General features: G+C 48.1%; 2 protein-coding genes across 9 annotated transcripts in view; both read right to left on the minus strand.

Moving 5' to 3' along the window:
* The window catches only part of ST3GAL3 (ST3 beta-galactoside alpha-2,3-sialyltransferase 3), a 224389-nt gene extending 215334 nt beyond the window's left edge, over positions 1–9055 (minus strand). For all 6 annotated transcript variants that reach the window (XM_087446104.1, XM_087446102.1, XM_087446103.1 and 3 more), the window contains exon 1: positions 8922–9055. The gene's annotated coding sequence lies outside the window, so the exon portion shown is untranslated. The remainder of the gene's footprint in view (positions 1–8921) is intronic.
* Positions 9056–11245: 2190 nt separating this feature from the next.
* The window catches only part of KDM4A (lysine demethylase 4A), a 43341-nt gene continuing 31940 nt past the window's right edge, over positions 11246–22646 (minus strand). For all 3 annotated transcript variants that reach the window (XM_004441977.2, XM_087446097.1, XM_087446096.1), the window contains exons 17-22: positions 20878–20986; positions 20353–20538; positions 16739–16909; positions 13017–13136; positions 12646–12738; positions 11246–12515 (exon numbers count right to left, since the gene is read on the minus strand). In XM_004441977.2, the coding sequence (XP_004442034.1) occupies positions 12375–12515; positions 12646–12738; positions 13017–13136; positions 16739–16909; positions 20353–20538; positions 20878–20986 (820 nt within the window). In that variant the 3' untranslated portion in view covers positions 11246–12374. The remainder of the gene's footprint in view (positions 12516–12645; positions 12739–13016; positions 13137–16738; positions 16910–20352; positions 20539–20877; positions 20987–22646) is intronic.

Below are 22646 nucleotides of genomic sequence, written 5' to 3' on the forward strand. Positions count from 1 at the left end.
TGAAGCAATATGGCATATTAAGATTTAGCGATGGGTATCATCATATTGTTCTGTTCTTCTATGAGTAAAATATGTCATTAGAAAATATGAGATAAATGTTCCCTTTCACTGCTATTATTTCTCTGAGACTTTAAATGTCTGAGGCCTATGTAGTAGTTCCACATTGTTTATCTGCCCGTATCTAAAAAAAATAAGCAAGGAAAGAAATATAATATCCCAGAATAACTATGCTGGACTATACTGGAAGCTATGCCAACTTATCAGTCCAGGCAGAAGCAATTATTACACACCCGAGTAAAAGCAGGAGGCCCACAGTGTGGCCCCTGCACTCAAGAGCAATGTGATGCACGCAGGGCAAGTATAAACAGGTACAGATATCATGAGATGGTGGAAATTAATAACTGTCTACGAGATATAGGAAAAGCTTCAGTGAAGAAGTTGAAACAGTAAAAGGATAGGAGAGGCCTTAGATGCCATGCTAAAGAGTCTGAAGTTTATCACATTGGCAACGGAGAACTACTGAAGGGATTAAGTAGAGAAATGACATAGTCAGATCTGTATTTTAGAAAGATCACCTGTGGGCCGGCCCCATGGCTTAGCGGTTAAGTGCGCGCGCTCCGCTGCTGGCGGCCCGGGGTTCGGATCCCGGGCGGGCACCGACGCACCACTTCTCCGGCCATGCTGAGGCCGCGTCCCACATACAGCAACCAGAAGGATGTGCAGCTATGACATACAACTATGTACTGGGGCTTTGGGGGAAAAAATAAATAAATAAATAAAATTATGGAAAGATCACCTGTACAGCAATATGGAGGACAGCCTGGAGAAGGCTAGGCCAAGAACAAGAAGAGGCTAATGTAACAGCCCAGGCCATTTCCCTTCAAAGAGAAGATGTACTGGGGCTTTGGGGGAAAAAATAAATAAATAAATAAAATTATGGAAAGATCACCTGTACAGCAATATGGAGGACAGCCTGGAGAAGGCTAGGCCAAGAACAAGAAGAGGCTAATGTAACAGCCCAGGCCATTTCCCTTCAAAGAGAAGATGTACATCTCAAATGGTATTCAAAATGATTCACCAAAGTATCAAAAAAAAAATACTACAACTCCTATTTGTAAACTTTTCTGATAATTTCAACTGACACTGGTCTTCTCATTCAATCCCTATGTCAGATGTCTTGTGGCACACGAAGTTCAGGAAGAATCCTCCAGAAGTGTGAAAGTTCCACAGCATGGGGGAGCAGTGGTGTTATCACTTATTCATTCACTTAGTGATGCACTACAATTTATGCATTACAAAATAACATCAATGGAGTTAACCTCAGAAAAATTGGATCTTTTAAACAGGATCATAACTAAACTTGACAATCAGATGGTGAGTAACCATGAAACTCTCATACTTCAAAGTTCTCTGGTTATCATCTGGCCAAGTATGTATAAGATTTCTAGAACTTGTATATTTTTCTTTCACAAAAATACTAGTGTCTCAAGTTTGCTGACCTTTTTTTTAAGGAAAATGTCTGTTAGCAGTAGGTATCTAGCAGATATTCCAAAAATATGCACATCTGTCCTTTCAAGGTAAAGGAGATGTCTTGAAAGCTGGAAACTAGTTCTTTTGTAAAAGAAACTGTTGAGTGCATTTGGAAAACAGACGTTTGGCAGTGTTTCCATCCTTATTTTGTTGTCAAAAATATCTGAAAGTGTCACTTACAAAAACTCTCATATCTGTATGCAGCAGTTCTCAAACTGTGGTCCAAGGACCCTTAGGGGTCTCCAAGACCCTTTCAGTGGATCCATGAGTTTAAAACCATTTTCACAATAACTCTCAGACATTATTTGCCTTGTTCACTCTCATTCTCTCACAAGGGTCCAGCAGAGTTTTCCAGAGGCTGTACAACATATGATGACATGTGATGACACCATTGTCCTCAAGGCTAATGGAATGTGCGTCTTGTGATTTAAAATTTTCTCAGTAATTTTTAATATGTTAAATATCAACAGACAAAACTCACCAAGATGGAAGTTCTTTGGGATCTTCATTAATTTTCAAACTTATAAAGGGGCCCTGAGACCAAAAAGTCTGAGAATCACTGCTATATACTTTAAATTTTTTTTTTAATTTTATTTTTTCCCCCAAAGCCCCAGTAGATAGTTGTACGTCATAGCTGCACATCCTTCTAGTTGCTGTATGTGGGACGCGGCCTCAGCATGGCTGGAGAAGCAGTGCGTCGGTGCGCGCCCGGGATCCGAACCCGAGCCGCCAGCAGCGGAGCGCGCGCACTTAACCGCTAAGCCACGGGGCCGGCCCACTGCTATATACTTTAAAAAATTAGTAACAGAATTTTCTAACCTGACATATTTCTTTCTTTCTTTTTTTTGTTAGTGAGGAAGATTGGCCCTGAGCTAAGGTCTGTTGCCAATATTCCTCTTCTTGCTGAGGAAGAGTGGCCTTCAGCTAAGGATCTGTGCCCATCCTCCTCTATTTTCTATGTGGGATGCTACCACAGTATGGCTTGATGAGCGGTGCGTAGGTCCACACCTGGGATCCGAATCTGTGAACCCTGGGCCGCCTAAGCAGAGCGCACAAACTTAACCACTACGCCACCGGGCCAGCGCCTGTCTGACATATTTCAAACAAAAAGTTTCAACGGGTTTTTATGTCATGTTAAAAATACACAAACATGCCATCTTTCCATTATTTTGTAAGAAAAACTGACATCAAAGAAAAGGGAAATTTACTGACACATAGACAATAAGACAAGGGTATAGATGACATTTAATCAGAATAACACAAATTAAGTTGTACAGGAGTTCAGAGGGGAGGAACTCCTGCCAGCCAGGATAATCACGGAGGAACCATAGAGAACAAATTTGAATTAAACCCCCATTATCATCTTTAAAAACATGTTCAGAAGACTGAGGAGGAGCAAAACTTCCGGGGGAAGCAGTCAACAACAGCGATGACAGAGTGAAGGAAAAGCACATACATTTTAGCAGCCTGCGCCTTGAGCACATTGTAACAGTACCAGCGGCAAGCGTGTATGCACACGTGCATGTGTCACTGCTGAGTGAGGGCTGAGAACAGCTGAATAGCCATATATAATTTGTTGGCATTTAAAGAATGTTTCAAGTTGGTATGATACTCATATCAACTCTCCTGTCTTGATCTCAGACTAATTCCTTCACGCCTCACACTCCCAGACCAGCATCGCCAATCACTTAAGACGTATAAACAAAACCACAATGTTGGCAGTGGTTATCTCTAGGTTATGGGATTTAAGGCTAATGATCACCTACCATGAATCAGGTAATATACGAAACATTAGGAATCCTAAAACTATTATTTTTATTTTAAGAGGTCCTTTATGTAGCTAATAGCACAGAACCAGGCCTTCTACGTCTATTTGCTCAAATCCTCAAAGCAACCTTGCAAGCTAGGGATTTTTATCTCCATTTTACAAATTTGAAAACCAAGAAGACACAAGAGGTTCTGAAGCCTTCCCAAGGTCACACGGTAGAAACTGGTGAAGCCACAACTGAAATCCTGGTCTGCTCTTGTGTATGGTCCTCTCCTCTACCCCGAGGAAGGACATGGACATGTCCCTCATGTTACTACAACAGCCTAACCGGTATCCTTCCCTCCAGTCTCACCTCATTCTCATCTCTCCTCAGACATAAATGTTTTGTGACTCCGGTATAGCCGGCACGGTACTATGGCTGTAAACCTCAGAACTTCCCACGTCAGGGAAATAGGATATTCGCTACTCTGCTTCTTCCACACGCAGTCATCTTCCTAAAAGGCAAAGCTGAGAAAGTCATTTCCCACCTTTGAATCCTTCAGTGGCTCCTACCCATCTGCAGGATGAAGCTTTAACTCCTGAACTCACAAAGCCTTCACAATCTGACTTTTGCAGCCTCCACGCACTCCCCAAACATACCCTCTTCTCCTGCCATTCAAGCGTCTTCAGGATATAGCCACACTCTCTCATGTTTCTAGGCCACTGCACATATTGTTTCCTGTTTAAAAAGCCTTTTAAACCCACATCCATCCAGCTAATAACTAGTGATTCTTCAATACTTAAATTAGGTGTGAACTCTTCTGGAAAACCACTATTTATATTCTCAGTGTGACAGCAAGGTCCCCTTTTAGGAGATCTCACAAGACCCTCAAACACAGCCCTTGTCATAATGTATTCTAACTGCGGGTTTACTGGCTTCTGGTCCTAGCAGACTGCAGGCTCTTTGAGGCCAGGGACATACCTTTCATATTTATAATGCCATGACCTGGCACAGAGCCTGGCACAGAGCTCATGGTCAGTAAATATTCATGGGATGACTAGAGCACTTCGTCTAGTGGGAGACACAGACTGTACATATTTAAGTAAAATAAAATACGATAAATGTGAAGATAAGAAAGGTGTGGCAGGAATGCTATCTAGGAAAGGGAAAAAACGTAGGAAAATCTGGGGGAATCCTTCTACCTACATCCTTAGGGTTTCCTTACCTGATTTCTCAATGTTTCTTCAAATCCTGCTGCTGCTGCTGATCACGATCATGAGTGCTCACTGTGAACCAGGTACTGTGCAAAGCACTTTACATAAACTAACTCATTTAACCCTCATAACTGCCCTGTGCATTTCACCGATGAGGAAACCCGGGCTCAAGAATAAGACACTTGCTCAACGGCAGACAATTCGTTAGTGGCAAAGCCAAGATGTAAACTCCGATCTTCTGTCTCCTGAACCAGGGCTCCAACCAGCACCTGATGTTTCTATTCTTGGTATAAAGTGAAATCTCCTCCCCAAATACCAAAGTTTGATAACCTCAATTAAATCAATAAGGTTGAACTAAGATTCCTTTTTATTTTAACCATTTGAGTGAAAATGTACCTCAAGTTATTAAACGCTTCCTGGCTTCTTAAATTGAACATTTTGAATATAATTTAACTTTTTGGGGGATGCCTCAGGACCATTCCTTGTTCCTTACTGAGGGTGCTGTAAAACAGTGATGCCCTTAGGAATGACTGTGCTACAACCAGGATATAACAGATTGCTCTGGTATCAGCAGCCTTGGCATGTGAGCTGCTACACTGCTTGTAAGGGAGTTCTGACTTCCCAATCCACCCCCATCCGAGGCAGAGTCAGAGCTATTATTTCTTGCTACTGTCAATATGCCTGTCTCTAGCAGCCCGTCTGATTTGGCTAGCTCTAATCCTCTATGGGCGGTGACACTCACAGAAGATGCAGGAGTCATCAGTGCTGGCAACCAATTATCTCTGCCTCTCTGCTTTCCAGGCACATGCTAACATGGCAATTCCCTGCCCTTCTTTAAAGTTAGGCATAGCCATGTGACCTGCTTTAGCCAACGAAATGTGAGTGAGAATGACATGTGCCACTTTGGGACAGAAACTTTAACAGCCAGTGTCCCTTGACCAATGTCTTTCACTTGATCAAAATGATCACGGAAACACTATGTTAAGATGGACTTTCCATCAGCCTGAGTCCCTGAGTCACTGTGAGGAGGAGAGTTCCCTGTATACTCATGCTGGACACATGGCATGAATGAGAAGTCAACTTGTGTTCTGTTAAGCTACTGAAGCCTTGAGGGCTTTTGTTAATGTAGCCTAATCCGAGCTATCCAGACCAACATACCAGACCTCTCAGTAAGGAATTCTCTCATGTAAGTAACTTTATTTACAGATTTTCTGATGAACATTTTGGTTGCACAAAGAATTTTCTTGGCATCCATCCTGGTTCAAAGCTATGTTCAATATAAAATATATTTGCCTTATATCTAGTACGTGCAAAACACTGTGCTGGATGATGAAGAAGATAGTCCACGTCTTGAAAAAGCTTCAGTCTCAAGTTGGGTATTGTGGCAAAAAGGCAGACTCTAGTGTTATAATGGTTTAAAGGAGAGACAAATCCCATCTAGATAGGGAGGAAAGTGCAGAGAAGTTTCACGAAGGAAGTTCCATATGAAACAGAACATGGCTGAGAACCAACAATTAGAGATTCAAGGGGGTTATTTAAGATAGAAAAAGCACTATGAGCAAAGATACGGAGCACAAACAGCAAAGCACAAAGAGCAAATAGTTCCACTGACCTGGAAAATATGATAAAATCTAAGGGAATGGCAAGAAATGAGTTTACCCATACTGCCCAAGCCAGGCTGGTCTGTACTTAATTCAGTGAGGAGCCATTAAAAGTCTTGGCTTGGGGTTGGGGGGGCCCGGCCCGGTGGCATAGTGGTTAAGTTCATGTGCTCTGCTTTGGCAGCCCGGGGTTCGCAGGTTCGGATACTAGGCACAGACCACTTGTCAAGCCATGGTGTGGCAGCATCCCACATAAGATAGAGGCAGATGGGCACAGATGTTAGCTCAGGGCCAATCTTCCTCAGCAAGACGAGGAGGATTGGCAACAGATGTTAGCTCAGGGCTAATCTTGCTCACCACAAAAAAAACAAGTCTTGGCTGGGGAAGTGAGATACCTGGAAGTGATGGCAGTACACAGGGTAGATGGGAGGAAAGAAAAAATTGTTGGGGGATTTCTGTAGTAATTCAAGGGAATGGTATCAATGGCCCCAAATCAGTGTGGTGACAGTAGAAACGGAAAGAAGCAGATGCCAGAAGTAGTGTGGAGGTAGTGTTGACAAGACCTGGCAACCAACTGAACACAGGGAGAGAAAAGACGGAAGGCAAGAATGAATCTTGAGGTGAGATCCTGGTAGCTGAGAAGACTGTTATTCCAAACAGCCGAGGTTAATCAGAAAAGGGACGAGGGTAAACCAAGTGTTACTGTGTATTCTTCTACCGGCTAGCTCCAGCTCCATCTGAAGCAGATACTATTACTTACTTATCCTTTGCTCCACCTGGGACGAAGTGACTTCTTGATTTGATGCTATCGACCTACCTTTTTGTACAACCTTCCCTCCACTTTTTCCAACAAGAACCCTGGAGCCACCCCGAGGTTCCAGGGCGAGCGTCCTGGAAAGCGCGCGTCTGCCATCCGCGCTTCCTCATTTCCTCACTCCTCAGCCTCTTCATCCACCCAGGCCTACCCATTCAGGGCTCAACTCAAGCCTCAGCTCCCCTGTGAAACCCTCCTCAAACACAAGCATTTCTCCTCTTCCCCAATTCTCATAGTATCTACTGTCTTGGAATTCTAGAGACCACATCGTTAGTTATTTCCCTGCGTGCCCGTTCTTCCCACAACTCTCTCACAGGCCCATCAGAACAAGTCGCATACATCAGAGGTCTTGAGTTCCCTATAGTCACACTGCCTTGCACACAATATGTACTCAATAGATCCTTTATTGACAATCCGAAGTCAATCAGTCTCTAAAAATATGCACATCTTATTTCCTCAGTAATAATTTACTCTTACTAGACATTTAGACATGTGAAATGGGGAGACTCATCACTTAATACTTCAAAATATTCCTGAGTTAAGAATCTTTAATCTTAGGAGCTGCACTGCCTTTAAGAGATTACTTGAAAATATCATTTGCTCATAAATTTTTGTGCCAGCTTCCTTTTAATTCTTTTGACTTGAAGGTATAGCCAGCCCTGGTGGTCCAGTGGTTAAGATTTGGTGCTTTCACTGCTGTGGGCTGGGGTTCCTTTCCCGGTCAGGGAACCACACAACCTGTCTGTCGGTTGTCGTACTGTGGCGGCTGCACGTTGCTGTGCTACTGAAAGCTATGCCACCGGTATGTCAAATACCAGCGGGGTCACCCATGGTGGACAGGTTTTAGTGGAGCTTCCAGACTAAGAGAGACGAAGAAGAAGGACCTGGCCACCCACTTCTGAAAAAATTGGCCATGAAAACCCTGCGAACAGCAGCAGAGCATTGTCTGATATACTGGGGGAAGACGAGAGGATGGTGCAAAAAGACCGGGCAGGGTTCCGCTCTGCTGTACAAGTCCATGAACTAACAACAAAAAACTTGAAGGTATAACAAATAGTTCAATGATCATCACTCCAAGGTGACTCTGACTTGGAAATAACCTAATTTTCCATGAGGACTATTTTACTTCTAGGAACATCGTAAGTGCTTTTTCCCACCTTCACGTTCAGCTAGCTATAGTATAGATAATTCAAACTATACCCACAGAGAACCATGTATTTTCTTACAAAATAACAGTTGCCATCATTGGTTCTTCTCTCAATTAATTACAGTGATTCAGTTCACACGTTTCACTCCTTCACATGCGAGAGAACACAAACAGAAATGAGGTTGATTGAGGAATCATAAAAATGGGCACCTCTGTGAAAAGGAATCCAAAATATTCGTGGGACACCATCCTAACCAAACCTGCTCTCATCACTAAGACATCTCCTCTTGCAAGCAAGTTCACCGAGTAAACAATGGGGAGATGAGCCAGAAGGAAAAGCAGCAGGAGAGGCGTACTTTGTCAATCAAACTGACTCCGGCCCCCGGAACATCTGGCTGCGGGTAGGGCAGTAAGCAATGACAACCGCTACCCGAACGCTGCTGATTCCCGCTCAGGCTTTGCCTGACTTTTCCTTCCCCTTCCCACAGCGGAGGCCCGCCTGACCACATCCTTCCTCTGCGCCAAGGTGCGCAGCGCTGCGGGCTCTCGCACGCAGGTGACCTCAGACCGCTCGGCCAGGCACAGCCGTCCTCTCCCCCAAGCCGGGCAGCTCCTGCCCAGACGAGGTCGTCCAGGGGCCGGGCTCCCATCCCGAGCCCCCAGTCCGAGTCGGACTTCATCACTCGGAGACGGCTGGGCCGTGCCCCGACGCTAAGGAAGCTTCCCCAGCACGAGCGCGCGGGCTCCGCGCCCCGCCCGGACCCGGGGACCGCGGCGGCGGGGGAAGGGAGGGGAGAGGCGGCGCGGCGCGGCCGCCGTTAGCCGCGGAGGTGGCCGCGCCCCGACGCGCGCAGGACGGGCCCTTACCGCAGCAGAGAGGGCGGCAGCGGGGCAGCGGCGCCCAGCCCCACGCGGGCGGCAAGGCGGAGGCGACGGCGCAGGTGACGGCGGCAGCCGCGGGGTACCCCGGCGGGCGCCCACGACGCGGTGGGCTGCATGGGCGCCGCCATAGTGGGGACGCAGCGGCGGGCGGAGCGCGCGGCGCGACCCGGGAACGGCGGGACCACCAATCCGGAGCTCCGCCTCGGCGCCCTCGCGGGGGATCAGGCCCCCGCGGCCAATCGGCGCGCGGAAGCCGGGCGGGGCGCCGGGCCGACCAGTGCAGAGCGGCGCTGGCGGCAGCGGGCGGGCGCAAGCCCAGAGCGGCCCAATAGGCACGGGCACCCCGAGTTTCCCGGCCCGCCCGCGAGGTCTGGAGCTGCGGACGGTGCGGGGCTGGTCGCCGATCGAGCGGGACGGGCCTGTAGGTTCGGCGCAGTGTCCTCGCCTCGGCTCTCCGGAGCGCGTCTGCTGCCTGGAGGCATCTTCCCCCAGCTTCATGCCCGAGGGCGCACGTTGGGAAACTCGACATCTGACGGCCACAGGGCTTGCGGTCCGCCGGGATGACCCAGCCCCTCCAGAGCCTGTTTCCTCGCCCGGGCGGGGGGCGGGGTGGCCACGGTCATTCCACGCCAGGGACGCAGGCATCCGCCCGGAGCCAGGCTGAGCGCCGCCAGTCCGCCCCGAGTCCCAAGGCTTGGAACCGCCACGGGCTGGGCGACCCTGCCCAATCCTGTAGGGTAAGGGGAGACGGGAGTCCCTGGCTGCTCTTCTGTATTACCAACTCCAGAGCCTCGCAGAAAATGCTTAGTCCTGGCACGAGACCACTCCTCCGCGTCCCGGCTTTGCAGCTCCGGAGGTCCCAGCTCTCTTCTTCCTTACTCTCTCATTTCCGCAGCCGGGCCCGGGCATTCGCCTGCGGCACAATTTAAAACGGAATTCCTCCTATGAGATTAACGGAAGGGAGGAGTAACTGCCAGGCTGCGAGCCTTGGTTGCCAACCTGAAGACTCCCCCTAACTCAAGGAGGGCAGTGTGCCCGGGCCGGAAGGCTTGTGGGAGGAGCCTGCATCAGACAGGCTGGCGGGCTTCCCCCGGAGTCAGTCCTCAGAGGCCTGGGCCTGACTGCACTGGCAGGCAGGGAGGGAGAACGGCCTGTTCTGCGTGATTTGAGAAAGTGTCATCACCTCTTTAAACTTTTGTTTCCCTAGGGTTATACTGACCAAAATAAAAAGTGCAGAGTTTCTAGCAAAACAGTCAGCTGTTGAGTGAGAACTCTGCTGGGGTTGGACCAGGAACCCCAGCCCTGCAGGTCCTTCAGCAGGTGGGGTCAGTGAGAGGTAGGGAGGTCTGGGGAAGTGTTCCTTCCCTCCAAAGATGTGTGCTTCCAGGGCTCACGAGTCCATTAGGCCGGGCTCGCCCAGTCTCCCCTGGGAATCCGTGGGTGCTGGACAAATAAGTCAAGCTCCTGTTCTTGGCCCCAGGAGGGAGCTGGCATAGAAAATATCTTTGAAACATGCTGCTCCTCCCTTGCCCCTCAATCAGACGCCAGGTAGCAGCCACCTCCCAAGTCCCAGGACACAAAGAAGCACTGAGTTGCTGAGCTGACCCAAGCCTCTCCTACACTTGGAGAGGGCCAAGAAACCAAGTGCCTGGCCGTCCAAGGGCCAGCTGGAGCAGCTCTGCTGTGCCCAAGTCCTGCACCTATTCACTGGCCCCTCCTGCCCTGCTGCTGCTCTATCCTTGTCCATCTGGACCTCAGGAACCCACCAGGAAAGGGACTGGGTCTTCCTCCTGGGGAGCTTCTCACCAACACGGGCAGCCTAGAGCAGCTTCAGGACTGGGATATCACTGGGGGTCAAGTCCCTTGCTCTTCAAGCACCTAAAATGTATTCCCTCCTTTCAAGCTGGTTCCACAATTTATATGGAACACAGATGCTGGCATGAACTCAGACCACCCCAGTGCCAACAATCAAGTGGGACAGGAGTGAGATCACTCAGCTCTACAGGCGCTCAAGTGGTCTGCTCCTTCCTCTAGTACCTCCTCCTTCCCATCGCTAAGGCAGGGAAAGCAAAAAGAGGTGCTTGTGGCCAGAGGTGCCTCTGCCCCCCATACCCCCGCATGCTTTGCCTAATACAGAGCCACAGGACGAGAACTGGACAAGGAACCCATCTCTTTAGGATAGCTTCCTAGATCTTGCCTTACTGAGTCTTCTTAAAATACATGGCCCTGCTCCAGAGCCTACGGCTCGAGATATGCCCCCTGCCTGACCCTGGGCCACTCGGGCTCCTGGGGGCAGACACAGCCAATCCTCTGCTCAACACTTTTTATTGCTAAGGACAAGGTGATGCACCGGTTTTCAAAATAATTTGGTTTATAGCGTTCATACGTAACAAAAAACGGGGAAGTATTAGAAATCTGATTCTTGTATACACAGGGTATAGGTGTGAAGCCCTCCAATCCTGGGCCCAGGCAAACAAATTCAAGAGGAGCAAAAACCTATTTAACCCCTTCAGTGTTGCCCTCCAGTCCCACCCCCCCTCCCAAATCAGCTCCCTCCCATCCCCAGACCAGGTGCATCTTTAAACCTGCCCCTGGCCTTCAGTGGCCCCAGTTCATCTTAACCCTCCCAGCCCCTGCATGATTGCAATTTTCTGTTGACAGAAATCACCCACCAGGCCCTGCCTGCTTCCATGATTAAGATCCCCCTCGGCATACTCCCCACTCACACCCTCTAACACTGGGCCACAGGGGCTCTGTGCCTAGAGTGATATGGGCACACACCCATGTTCCCCCTCAAGAGAGGACAGAACTCACTCCTTAGCATCTCAATACTGCAGCTTTGCCAGCACTCCCTTGAGGCAGTTCCAGGGACAGACAGATGCCACACCCATCTCCAGCCAACCCCCAGGGGCCCTTACTCAGCTCAGCTGAGGGCAGAATTTCACATTTTGTTTTCGGGACAGGCAAAGAAGAGAGTAAAGGCCAGGGGCTGGCAGAAGCTGGTCCAGACCAAACATACATACGCACACGCACACACATAAATACAAAAGGGGGGAGAGGGAAAGCACCAGCACCTCTGCCTAGTTGGTGCAGGTGATCCTTAGGACACTAAGTCCTAGGCCAGGAACAGGGCCACCAGCCCAGCCAGCACAGGCGACCCCATTATGAACTGGGGCCAATGCAGCCACAGCATTCCAGTGCTCAGCCCCTCAGCAGGGAGATCAGCGGTGCTGCCTTGTGTCCAAGAACGGCTTGTCCTTTCACTACAGCGGAATGCGATGAGGGTGGGGTGAGAAGATGACGGGGTCGGCTATTTCATTCTCGTTCATTTTACAACTTCATTTTCAGAGACTTCAGAGTTCCAAGTGTCTGCTGTGCTGTGGAACCCCAGAGTGCTCTCGCCTTGGTGGCTAGGAATCTCTTGGTCCCTGGAAGCACCTACTCCATGATGGCCCGGTATAGTGCAGGCTCGATGTAATCTTCCCGGTATCTTGAGTTGATAACTCGCTGCCGTTTCTTTTCCTGCTTAACTTCTTTCTCCGTGAAAATCTCGTTGAAGCGCATGTCTGAGGCTACCGACTACAGAAGAATAGGCAAGCCAAGTGAGCACTGTGTGGCCAACCACCCCCAGAAAAAACCAAAGGGACACATCCCGGCCTTGTTCCTCCCTCCCAAACAGGAAGCCAGGGCACACAGAAAACACACTCACCAGTCTAGACTTGACTCTCTTGGGAAGCTCTTCATCCAGCGTGTACACATCATCCCTCTTAACCACAAGCTGTGAGCCATCCTCAAACTCCACCTACCAAGGAAATAAAGGCCTTTGGCTAAGATATCCCTGACTCTCTCCCTTGTCCACCACACACAGTGGCAATTTACTGCAGTCACAGGAAGGATTAGAACACTGAAGTAAGGACTGCCATGTCTGAGGCCATACCCAGAAGACTGGACACAGGGCAGCCCCTAGCTCTGAAAGGGTTACTGACCCCGTAGCTCTCCCAAGAAAAGACTTGCCTGGGACCCAAGAGGAAACACTGAATTCGTCTAGTACCCCAAGCCCCAGCAAAAACCTTTGGCTACCTGATACATCTGGATGGGGTGGGAGGCCACGAACTTGGCTCCATAGACTTGGCCGTCTGTCCATCTCACTTGGACCACTTCCCCTTCAGCAGGAGGACCCAACTGGAGACAGTCCTGACTCTGAGGGAACAGTAAGAGAGAAGTGAAAGGAAGGTCCACCTAAGCAGAGTGGTAACCACCATTTACCTCAAGGAAGAATGAACCAGGACAAATTCCTGCTCAGACATCCAAGCAAGGCAGGCTCTCCCTGGGCTGAAAGACACCATAGTTAAAGACCTGCCTGCTAAGTCAAAGTCTACCCCACATCTCTGCCTCCTGCTGCTTCTAGGTGACAGAAAAGAGTAGCCATGATAAACTTAGTAAACTAAATAAACAGAGAAGACAAGTGCCAGGGTCAAGAGTCCTTCTCACATTCCTTTAACTGTCTGTCTAAGGACAGGGGACAGGGCTCTGCCATGAAGAAATACTAGAACTGTCCTCATCTATTTTAAGAATGTATTCTTAACAGGAAAGGTAAGAAAAGAAAAGATCATCTACCATGGGACTTGGCACGAAACTTGAGAACTTTTACTCCTTCCAGAAGGGGTTACCCTAAGGGTAAGTGGAGTCCTCACTGCATTCCCAGCAGAGGGCTTGGGTAAGTGGGGGGGTCGCTGTATGAGCATGTTGGCTGGAAGGTCTGATGGGCAGACCTGGGAGAAGGTCCTTGGGGACATGGCCTAAAAAGTACACATGAGGTAGGGCAGGGGCAAAAAAGGATGTGGATATTCACAACTGCTCTTATAATCCCACTAATGACAAGAGTTAGAAGGGTTCCATACTGTCAATTCACTGAGTAAAATGGTTCTATACCATGTTGCCAATCCATTATTGAGTAGGTACTCAATAACTATATTGTGCAGGAACTCAACAATTAAGCAGACAGTACAGCCAAAAAAAAATCCGAGGTGGAAGCTGTAACTAACCAAACATGCGATCCTTGATAAATCACTTAATTTCTGAGATTCAATTTCACCTCCTCTAACAGTGGTTCTCAAAGTGTGGTCCGTAAACTTCAGGGGAGTTCCCGAGTCGCTGGTAGGGAGCATGTGAGGCTGTGACTATTTTCATAGTAATATTAAAACGTGATGAGCCTCTTTCACTGTGTTGACATTTGCAGTGATGGTGTAAAACCTATAACAGGTGAAGCTGCTGACACCTCAGCACTAATCAAGGCAGTGGCCGTAAGCTCTACTAGTTGTTATAGCATTCTTCACCACTGTGCATTCATAATTTAGGGGGAAAAAGAAAAAAGAAAAAAACCTGGTTTCACATAACAATGTCCCTTGATGCAGGAAAAATTATTAATTTTGTTAAACCTTCATCCTTGAGAACATATGTAAGTACTCAAAAGACACTTTTGCTGCATACTGAAGTATGGTGATTGTCTAGAGGAAAAGCACCGTGTCAATGTTTGAGTTGTGAGCTGAAGTAGCTGCTTTTTTCATGGAATACCAGCTTTATTTGAAAAAATGACTGACAGACAAACTATGGTTATTTAAACTTGGGTACTGGCCGACATCTTGAAAAGGAATGAAGTGACCCTGTCACTTCAAGGGAAATAACTGACAGTACTGCCAATAATAAAATCTAAGCTTTCAAGGGAAAATTAGCATTTCAGCAAAGTTATATCACCACTATGAGCTTGAAGCTTCCCAAAATTTAAAGATTTTTTTCTGAGATTAGTGATATGAATGAATGTAATTTTTTGATATTATATAATAAAATTTAACAACATTTGGAAGATCTGCATAGCCCATGGCACCAATATGTATGATGTTACAAAATCATGCACAGGTGGACGATCCATTCTCAATGCAAGACAGACCAGTAGATTTTAACGTAACAGAGTATACAAAGTTGACTGATCTGCTTTCAGATTCTACACTGCAACTAACTTTTAAGAAAATATCACTTGTTGAGTTTTGGTGTAGTATCAAATAAGAAAAACCACAATTATCTGAAAGGCTATTAAAATACTCCTCCCTTTTCTAATCACATATCTGTGTGAGGCTGAATTTTCTTCATATACTTTAACCAAACAATATATTGCAACAGACTGAATGAGTATGTACCATTAAAGAGACTTGGAAAATCGTAGAAAAATGGCATTCTTCCCACTAATATTTTTTGTTTTAAAATGAAAAGTTGGGGCCCGCCCTGTGGCTTAGTGGTTAAGTGCGTGCGCTCTGCTGCTGGCAGCCTGGGTTCGGATCCCGGGCGTGCACCGACGCACCGCTTCTCCGGCCATGCTGAGGCATGTCCCACATACAGCAACTAGAAGCATGTGCAGCTGTGATATACAACTATCTACTGGGGCTTTGGGGGAAAAATAAATAAATAAAATTTAAAATGAAAAGTTTTTTCCATAAAAAAATGGATTATTTCAAATAAAAAAAAAGAAATTTAAACTGAAATTTTTTTTTTTTTTGGCGAGGAAGCCCTGAGCTAACATCCATGCCAATCCTTCTCCTTTTTTTTTCCCTTTTTCTCCCCAAAGCCCCAGTAGATAGTTGTATGTCATAGCTGCACATCCTTCTAGTTGCTGTATGTGGGACGCCTCCTCAGCATGGCCGGAGAAGCCGTGTGTCAGTGCGCGCCCCGGATCCAAACCCAGGCCGCCAGTAGCGGAGCGCGCGCACTTAACCGCTAAGCCACGGGGCCGGCCTTAAATTTCTAATAGAGTAAATATTGACAGACATAACCCACAAAAACACAACCTCTTTGGGGTCCTCAGTAACTTCTAGAAGAGTCTTGAGATCATTGTTCTAGAAATAAGTTAGAGATAATACCCCCCACTTCTCAGAGTTAGTAAGAGAAGTGACAGAGATACCTGACGTAAAGCACTTAGCATGGTGCCTGCTATACTGGAAGAGCTTAATAAATCATAGCTATTCTACTGCCATGAATACTACTGACATCATCTTTACTGCGATCTAAGTCTACCTTACAACTAATGAATGTGCTTTTAGCAACTATGTTGCTAATGTGGTACAAACATGGGAAATACCTGATTTGATTTGTTAGCGGATGAAGTAGCTTCATGCTACTACCTTGGTGCTTAGTCTAACATGTGAAAAGCCAGGGGGGGGGCGGGGAAGGGGAAACCTGAACTAAGTCCTGAGTACTGGGCCAGGAAACCTAGGATTGGGTGTAGGCAGGGCCTCCAGCATCTCAGGTGTTGATCACATAAGCAGGCCAGGGGTGTCTCCAAGCAGTTGCTACTCAGCCCCAAAGCCTTCAACTGTAAAGAATCACATATATCTACTAAGTCCATATATCTACTAAGAGGGCATGGTAGAAAAGAGAGTTGGATAATACTCCCAAAATCACATAGCTACTAAGCAGTGGAGCTGGTACTAGCACACTGGCCTGATTCCAAAGCCGGGCTCCTCCAATGCAGTAGAATGCCTTCGAGGGTAGTTGAGACCGAAATAAAAGCATGTTTCAAAGAACTGCAAAAAACCCCGATTCCTAAGAGCTTCTAGAGGAAGCAGGGTACCCTGGCAGCACACAATTTTCTTTGCACAGGAAGACCAGTACAAATGCTTCTTTCTGTTTGGGGACTGACTGATGGGACCGTGGGCCTGCCTAGAAAAGGCAGCAGGCCCACAGCCAGTCTGCAGCCAGACCTAGAAATACCCCCATCCCAAACTGCCCCAGAAGCTCCCTACAGATGTTACCACTATGTCCTCAGGGTAGAGATTGTCACTGAAGGAGCCGTCATCAAAGTTGACTTCATAGAAGGTCTCAGTGGTGAGCCTGACCACCTCACACTGATAGAAGCGCCCATTCTTGTGCTTGCTAATGACCTTCTGGCCCGCAGTGATGCTCTGCAAGGCTCCCTTGGCACGCTGGAAGAAACAGAGGCTTGGGTTACTCCCACACTGAGTTGACAGGCCTGGCAAATGGGGATCAGAACCAACTGGTTCCTCTTTACCAGGGAAAGATAAGCATGAGAATGGAAAAGTGAAAAAGGAATAAGAGATGGGAGTTGAAACAGGACTTTCCAGATATCCACACCCTAGCCAGGACACTGGAAGAACCCACTGTCATATTTTCCTCCATAAATGAAGCTGCTCCCTAGTTCCCAGTCCACAACTGGTCCTCAGGCCATACTGTCTTACCCTGAAATCCCAAAACAGACTCTTGTGACTTCCTGATTGCTGCCAAGAACCGACCAAATAGCATCTACTAGTGCACACAGCTTAGACACACATCAAAATATACACTCAACAGGTGATCTGAGGCCCAGGGCCCCCAGACAATGCTCCACACAGGTCTTGGCACTAGCTCTACCCTCAGGGCTAGGGCACAAAGACCGAGGTTCCCTGGATGTCCTCAGCTGCATACGATATTGGCTCCCCATTACAGGGGCCCTCACCTCACCCTTCTTCTCATTCTGAACTGCCCTTGACGCAAACGGGACCACAGAGCACCTGGTGGCCTCACGTCCAACTACTCTCCCTAAACTGCCCCAGCACTGCGCTCCAGCATGCTGGCCTCCTTGCTGTTCTGAGCATGCATGCCAAGCATGTTCCCACCTCAGTGTCTGTGCACTGTTGTTCCCTCTACCTGAATTGCTGTTCCCCAGTTATCTGCATGCCAGCTCTTTCACATCCAGTGTCAACTCACTGACACCATTCCTTACTGCCTCCTCTTCCGTTCCCTTATCCTGCTTTCTTTTTATCCGCCATGCTTCTCCCATCTGACATACTGTGTGTTTACTTGTTTCCTATGTATCTTTCAACTACGCTATCAGCAGCAGGAGGGCAGGGACCGACTGGTCTTGTTCACTGGTCTACTCCAGCACCTAACCTGTGCCTGACATGTAGCAGATGCCCCCAAAATATGTGAAGAATGACTTAGTGAAAGAAATACTCAACAGTACCCCCATTTCCTCATAGCATTGGCAGTCTACAGCTGCCAATTTAGGATGTGGAGTGCTAATGATAACCACAGAATCACTCTCCTGTTTCGTAACAAAACTCCTATTTCCCTGTCAAGAGCCGGGACTCTCCTACCTCAAGCTTTTACTCCTCCAGAGTCTCCTTCTCATATTGACTTTTCTCCCATCTTCCTAAACTCCTAACCTACCCTCGACGCCTCTCATGCTCAGGAAAAAAGAGAATCCAGTCAGCCAACAAGGCCTTTACTATGATCTCAAATGGCAGAGTGGAAAAGTTTGTCCTCTGGACTGGTGCTCTGTCGTGTGCTTCCTTTTATTACTGTATTTACCACGCTGTTGACAAGCCTTTAGCACCTTCTCTTCTATTAGACTGTAACTCACTGACAGCAGTCTCCCCCAACAGTCTGGCTTCCAACCTGGCTATTCCACGGACACTCCCCAGTTTGGGGTACCCAATGCCCATTACACCAGACCTCCCTCCCCTATCGCATGTGGCCCTCTTGAGGCCCTGCACTTGCTGGACTGTCATGTCCTACTTCTCTCTCCACTTTCTCAGCTGCTTTCACTGGCTCATGCTCTGCCACCTTGCTCCTTATATTTGGAATCTCCAGAGTCCAGTTCCTAATGGGAATTGGATTTAACTATTCTGTTAAATGCTGATAATATCCCAATCTTTACCCTTATAGTTAATCCAGCTGTCTGCTGGTGACTCAGTCAGAATGCTCCAGCAACCTCAGAGTCCACGCGTCCTTTCCTCTTTTTCACTCTCCTCCTTTCCCCTGCAGAACAGCCCTGCTCCATCTCAGTTCCTGATCACAGTTAATATCATCATCATATTAGCATCCTTTCCATCTTCCACAGGAGTAACGTGAGTCATCTTAAATTCATACTCCCTCGACCCTTCCTCCTCCTCTCCTTCTCTCTCCATCCCCTCTCCCCATGGCGGTCAACAAACTCTGTCAACTCCACCCATTGTAGGGTTCCAGAGTTGGATGTGACCCTAAGGCTCTGCCCATGTGTTCCCACGTCAGACCTCACTTCTCTCCTAGGCTAACTGGTCTCCCTGCCTCAAATTCTTTTTTTTTTTTTTTTGTGAGGAAGATCAGCCCTGAGCTAACATCCATGCCAATCCTCCTCTTTTTGCTGAGGAAGACCGGCTCTGAGCTCACATCTATTGCCAATCCTCCTCCCTTTTTTTTCCCCAAAGCCCCAGTAGATAGTTGTATAACATAGCTGCACATCCTTCTAGTTGCTGTATGTGGGACGCGGCCTCAGCATGGCCAGAGAAGCGGTGCATCGGTGTGCGCCCGGGATCCGAGCCCGGGCCGCCAGCAGCAGATCATGGGCACTTAACCGCTAAGCCACAGCCTGCCTCAAATTCTTATTCCTTCAATCCTTTCTTCAAATAACCACCAGAGTAACTATTGAAAAATATAGCTCAAAATCATAACATTGGAAAAGTTCTCCTTATCTGATGGAGGAGAAGTCAAACTCCTAAGTATGGCAGTCCAGGGCCTTCACCAGCTGGCACCACTTGCCTTTGAAATATCATCCCCCGCCACGTTCCCAGAACCTGTTGTACATGTTCACTCTTCTGAGACTTGCTCATTCTGTTTCTGAAGCTTCGAATGCCCTCCTTTCACAATTCCTACTTATTAAGACCCACTTCAAATGTCACCTTCTACTCAAACCCTTTCACGACTCCTCTAGCTAAAATCACATGTATCTTTCGCTGAGCTTCACCATTTAGAGAAGTACGAAAACCTCCCTGTGTGGCACTTCACGGCTAACTGTTGGGAGCTCTCCCCATCAGCTCGCATTTACAGAGCTTCCACTACATCCCTGACACTGTGGTAAGTAATAGGGACACTCAGATTAATAAGATATGGACCCTCAAGGAGGTTATCCTTGAGGAAAGGTAAAGAAGTAAACAGGGCCGGCCCTGTGGCTTGGTGGTTAAGTGCGTGCACTGCGATGCTGGCGGCCCGGGTTTGGATCCCGGGTGCGCATCGAGGCACCACTTCTCCGTTCATCCTGAGGCCGAGTCCCACATGCAGCAACTAGAAGGATGTGCAGCTACGACACACAACTATCCACTGGGGCTTTGGGGGGAAAAAATAAAATAAATAAAATCTTAAAAAAAAAAAAAAAAAAAGAAGTAAACAGATAATCAAAAGGAATCAACCACAAGCAGTCTGGTCACTGGATTAGGAGTACAAGGCAGGAAGTAGAGATGGACAAGGGTCATCTCTTAATCCCTTCCTCATCAGCTCTCTCCATAAAACATCATGCTTGAGGAAATATTTGCTAACATAACAAATGGACAGCCTGCAGAGAAAATGACCCTGGAAACTGTCAAGAGAATTCTAGAATGGCACCCTCCCTCACCTCCAAATTAGGAATCTTATGCCGAAAGCAGGTAATGAAGACGACAAAAGGCCAGTCGTCTGGCTGCATCATCACTCCTGCAGCCTGGGCACAGCTCACATGGAAGGCAGTTGGGCAACGGCCATGAGAACACTGCACACAGCAGCCAGCAGTTCTTTTCCTCCGCTTCTTACAGAAGACACATTTCTATAACACAGGGGAAGCAAGCCAATGATTCCAGGAACTAATAGTACAGTCTATTCTACAGTTCCCCGCCCAAATGCCAAACCAGCAAGAACTAACGCCCTTCCCAAAACACGAGGGCACACACCCTCTTTTAATCTCTTGTCTGATTACAGGTGTCCTCCTCATTAAGTAGTTTTAATTGCAGGGTGAGAATCACAAACTCTGACCAAAACCTAGGAGTACAGGATGGCCTCTGGGCCAGGCAGAGAGTGCCCCCAGAAATGCTGTGTTCTTCTCCACCCAGAGACCTATAAACCGGGTGATGATGCAGAGTCTACAAGCCCATCTCTTCTTCCTTACCAGTTTGAAGCGGGGCAGGGGAATTTTGCTCACATCCACTGGACTTCTTTCCGCAATGTTGACAAACCTGGCTTCCAGAATTGCCACAGCACATGAGACGTGGACCCACCTGCCAAAAGGCAAAGACAACTCAATCACCTCTGGCTCCAAGGCCCTGAGGCCTTCTCATCTAACATGGGCCTGCCGACAGTGCTTCCTCCCTTACCCAACATGATCACTGACTTCCACCACAAGTTCCTGGGACCCGGCGAGGTAAGAACCAGAAGTGTCTCCGCACTGAGTATGTGGAAACATGTCCCCACCACACTGCCCTGGGTCAGCACAGGGTTGCGCTTCTTACAACTCTAACTCACTCACAATCTGTTGCAAAATGAGCAGAGCCACAGCTAATTGAGTGTGGCAGATTCCAGGGAGTGAGAATAAGCTGCAGAGCTCTGTACAGCCCTCTTTCACCACAGGACCTGGGTGCTTCCTAAAATACCTCCAACTGTGCCCCAATCTGCCAGTAATCACAGCTCGCCCCGCTGGGCCTTTGCCCCAACCTTTCCCTTGGGCTGAAATGACCTCTCCCTTCTGCTCCCTTCACCCACAGCAGGCTCACTCTTTAAGGTCTGGACCCAACCCCATTGACTCTGACAGGTCTGATCAACAGACATCCTTGGAGAGTTAAAGTAGGCTCTGGGCATTTGGGGAAATTGACATGCACCAAGATGGGAACAACTAAGATGGCGAATGCTCTTAAAACTAGGCCAGGTGAAAACCTACAAGAAAGAGTGTTGGGGCTCCAGGGAAGCCGTCTGCAGTACTGGTGGGACTGTTCCAGGAGAGTGGGAACAGATTTGTTTTACGTGGCCCTGCAGGGCAGAACAAGGATTATAAGGTAAAGGTGGGAGGCTCAAGCAGAGCCATTTCCACTCCAAATAAGGAAGAACCTTAACAGCGCTATCTCACAGTTGTGAGGAACACAATGTCCTCAAGTAATGGCAGCAAATGCCTTTAAAAGAGTGGACGCAGCAAGCAGAACAGACATCTACCTGGAACAGCAGGAAGGGGATTCCCACGAGGCAGGCGGTGGGACAGTATGTGTGCTCCAAGTTCCCACAGGATTTTAGCCAGAAGCAGGACACTGACCACTGGTTGCCCACTGACCTGTGCACACTATCTCCTAGACAGCCAGCTCTTCCAGGGCAAAAACCTTATTCACCTGACATTTCTACCTCAGACTGAGTAAGCACAAGACGAAGCACCGAGATTCAGCTTGGTAAAAATGAGCTGCCTGACAGCTGAGAAGTGCAGCTCTGGGCTAAGATGCCCAAGACTTCTGTCAATTTGATTCAACAGTGGGTAGACTTGGCTGGGCTCTCCTCAAGGAAGCTGTCCAACTTTCCTCCTTGAGGATGTCTGAGCCAGGGAGAGTCTGCCTGTGGAAAAGTGCTCGCTAGCCCATGGCCATGGCCTCTTCTGCACCAACCCCAGCTGTAACAAGGCAAGTGTCCTCACTTCCTGCCCACAAAGCCCCTGCATCATCTGCACAGGATCTTCATACCCTCGTGAGTCCATCTGAGCGCCTCCAAAAGGAGGACGATACTTACATCTCTGCCTCAGAGGGGAAGGTGGAGTTAGGAAGGTCTGGGACTCCTTGGCTCCCCTCGGCACCCCATTTTTTAATTCGTCTTGGAGAGGTATCCCAGCTCCAAACAATGTGCTTCCCAAATCCTCATCAGTCATTTTGATGAACAGCCACAGCCCTCGCAGTGCCTCTGCACGCT

The sequence above is a fragment of the Ceratotherium simum genome, chromosome 22 (assembly GCF_057802395.1).
Source record: "Ceratotherium simum simum isolate JZ-2026a chromosome 22, ASM5780239v1, whole genome shotgun sequence".
In the NCBI taxonomy this organism is placed as follows: Eukaryota; Metazoa; Chordata; class Mammalia; order Perissodactyla; family Rhinocerotidae; genus Ceratotherium; species Ceratotherium simum.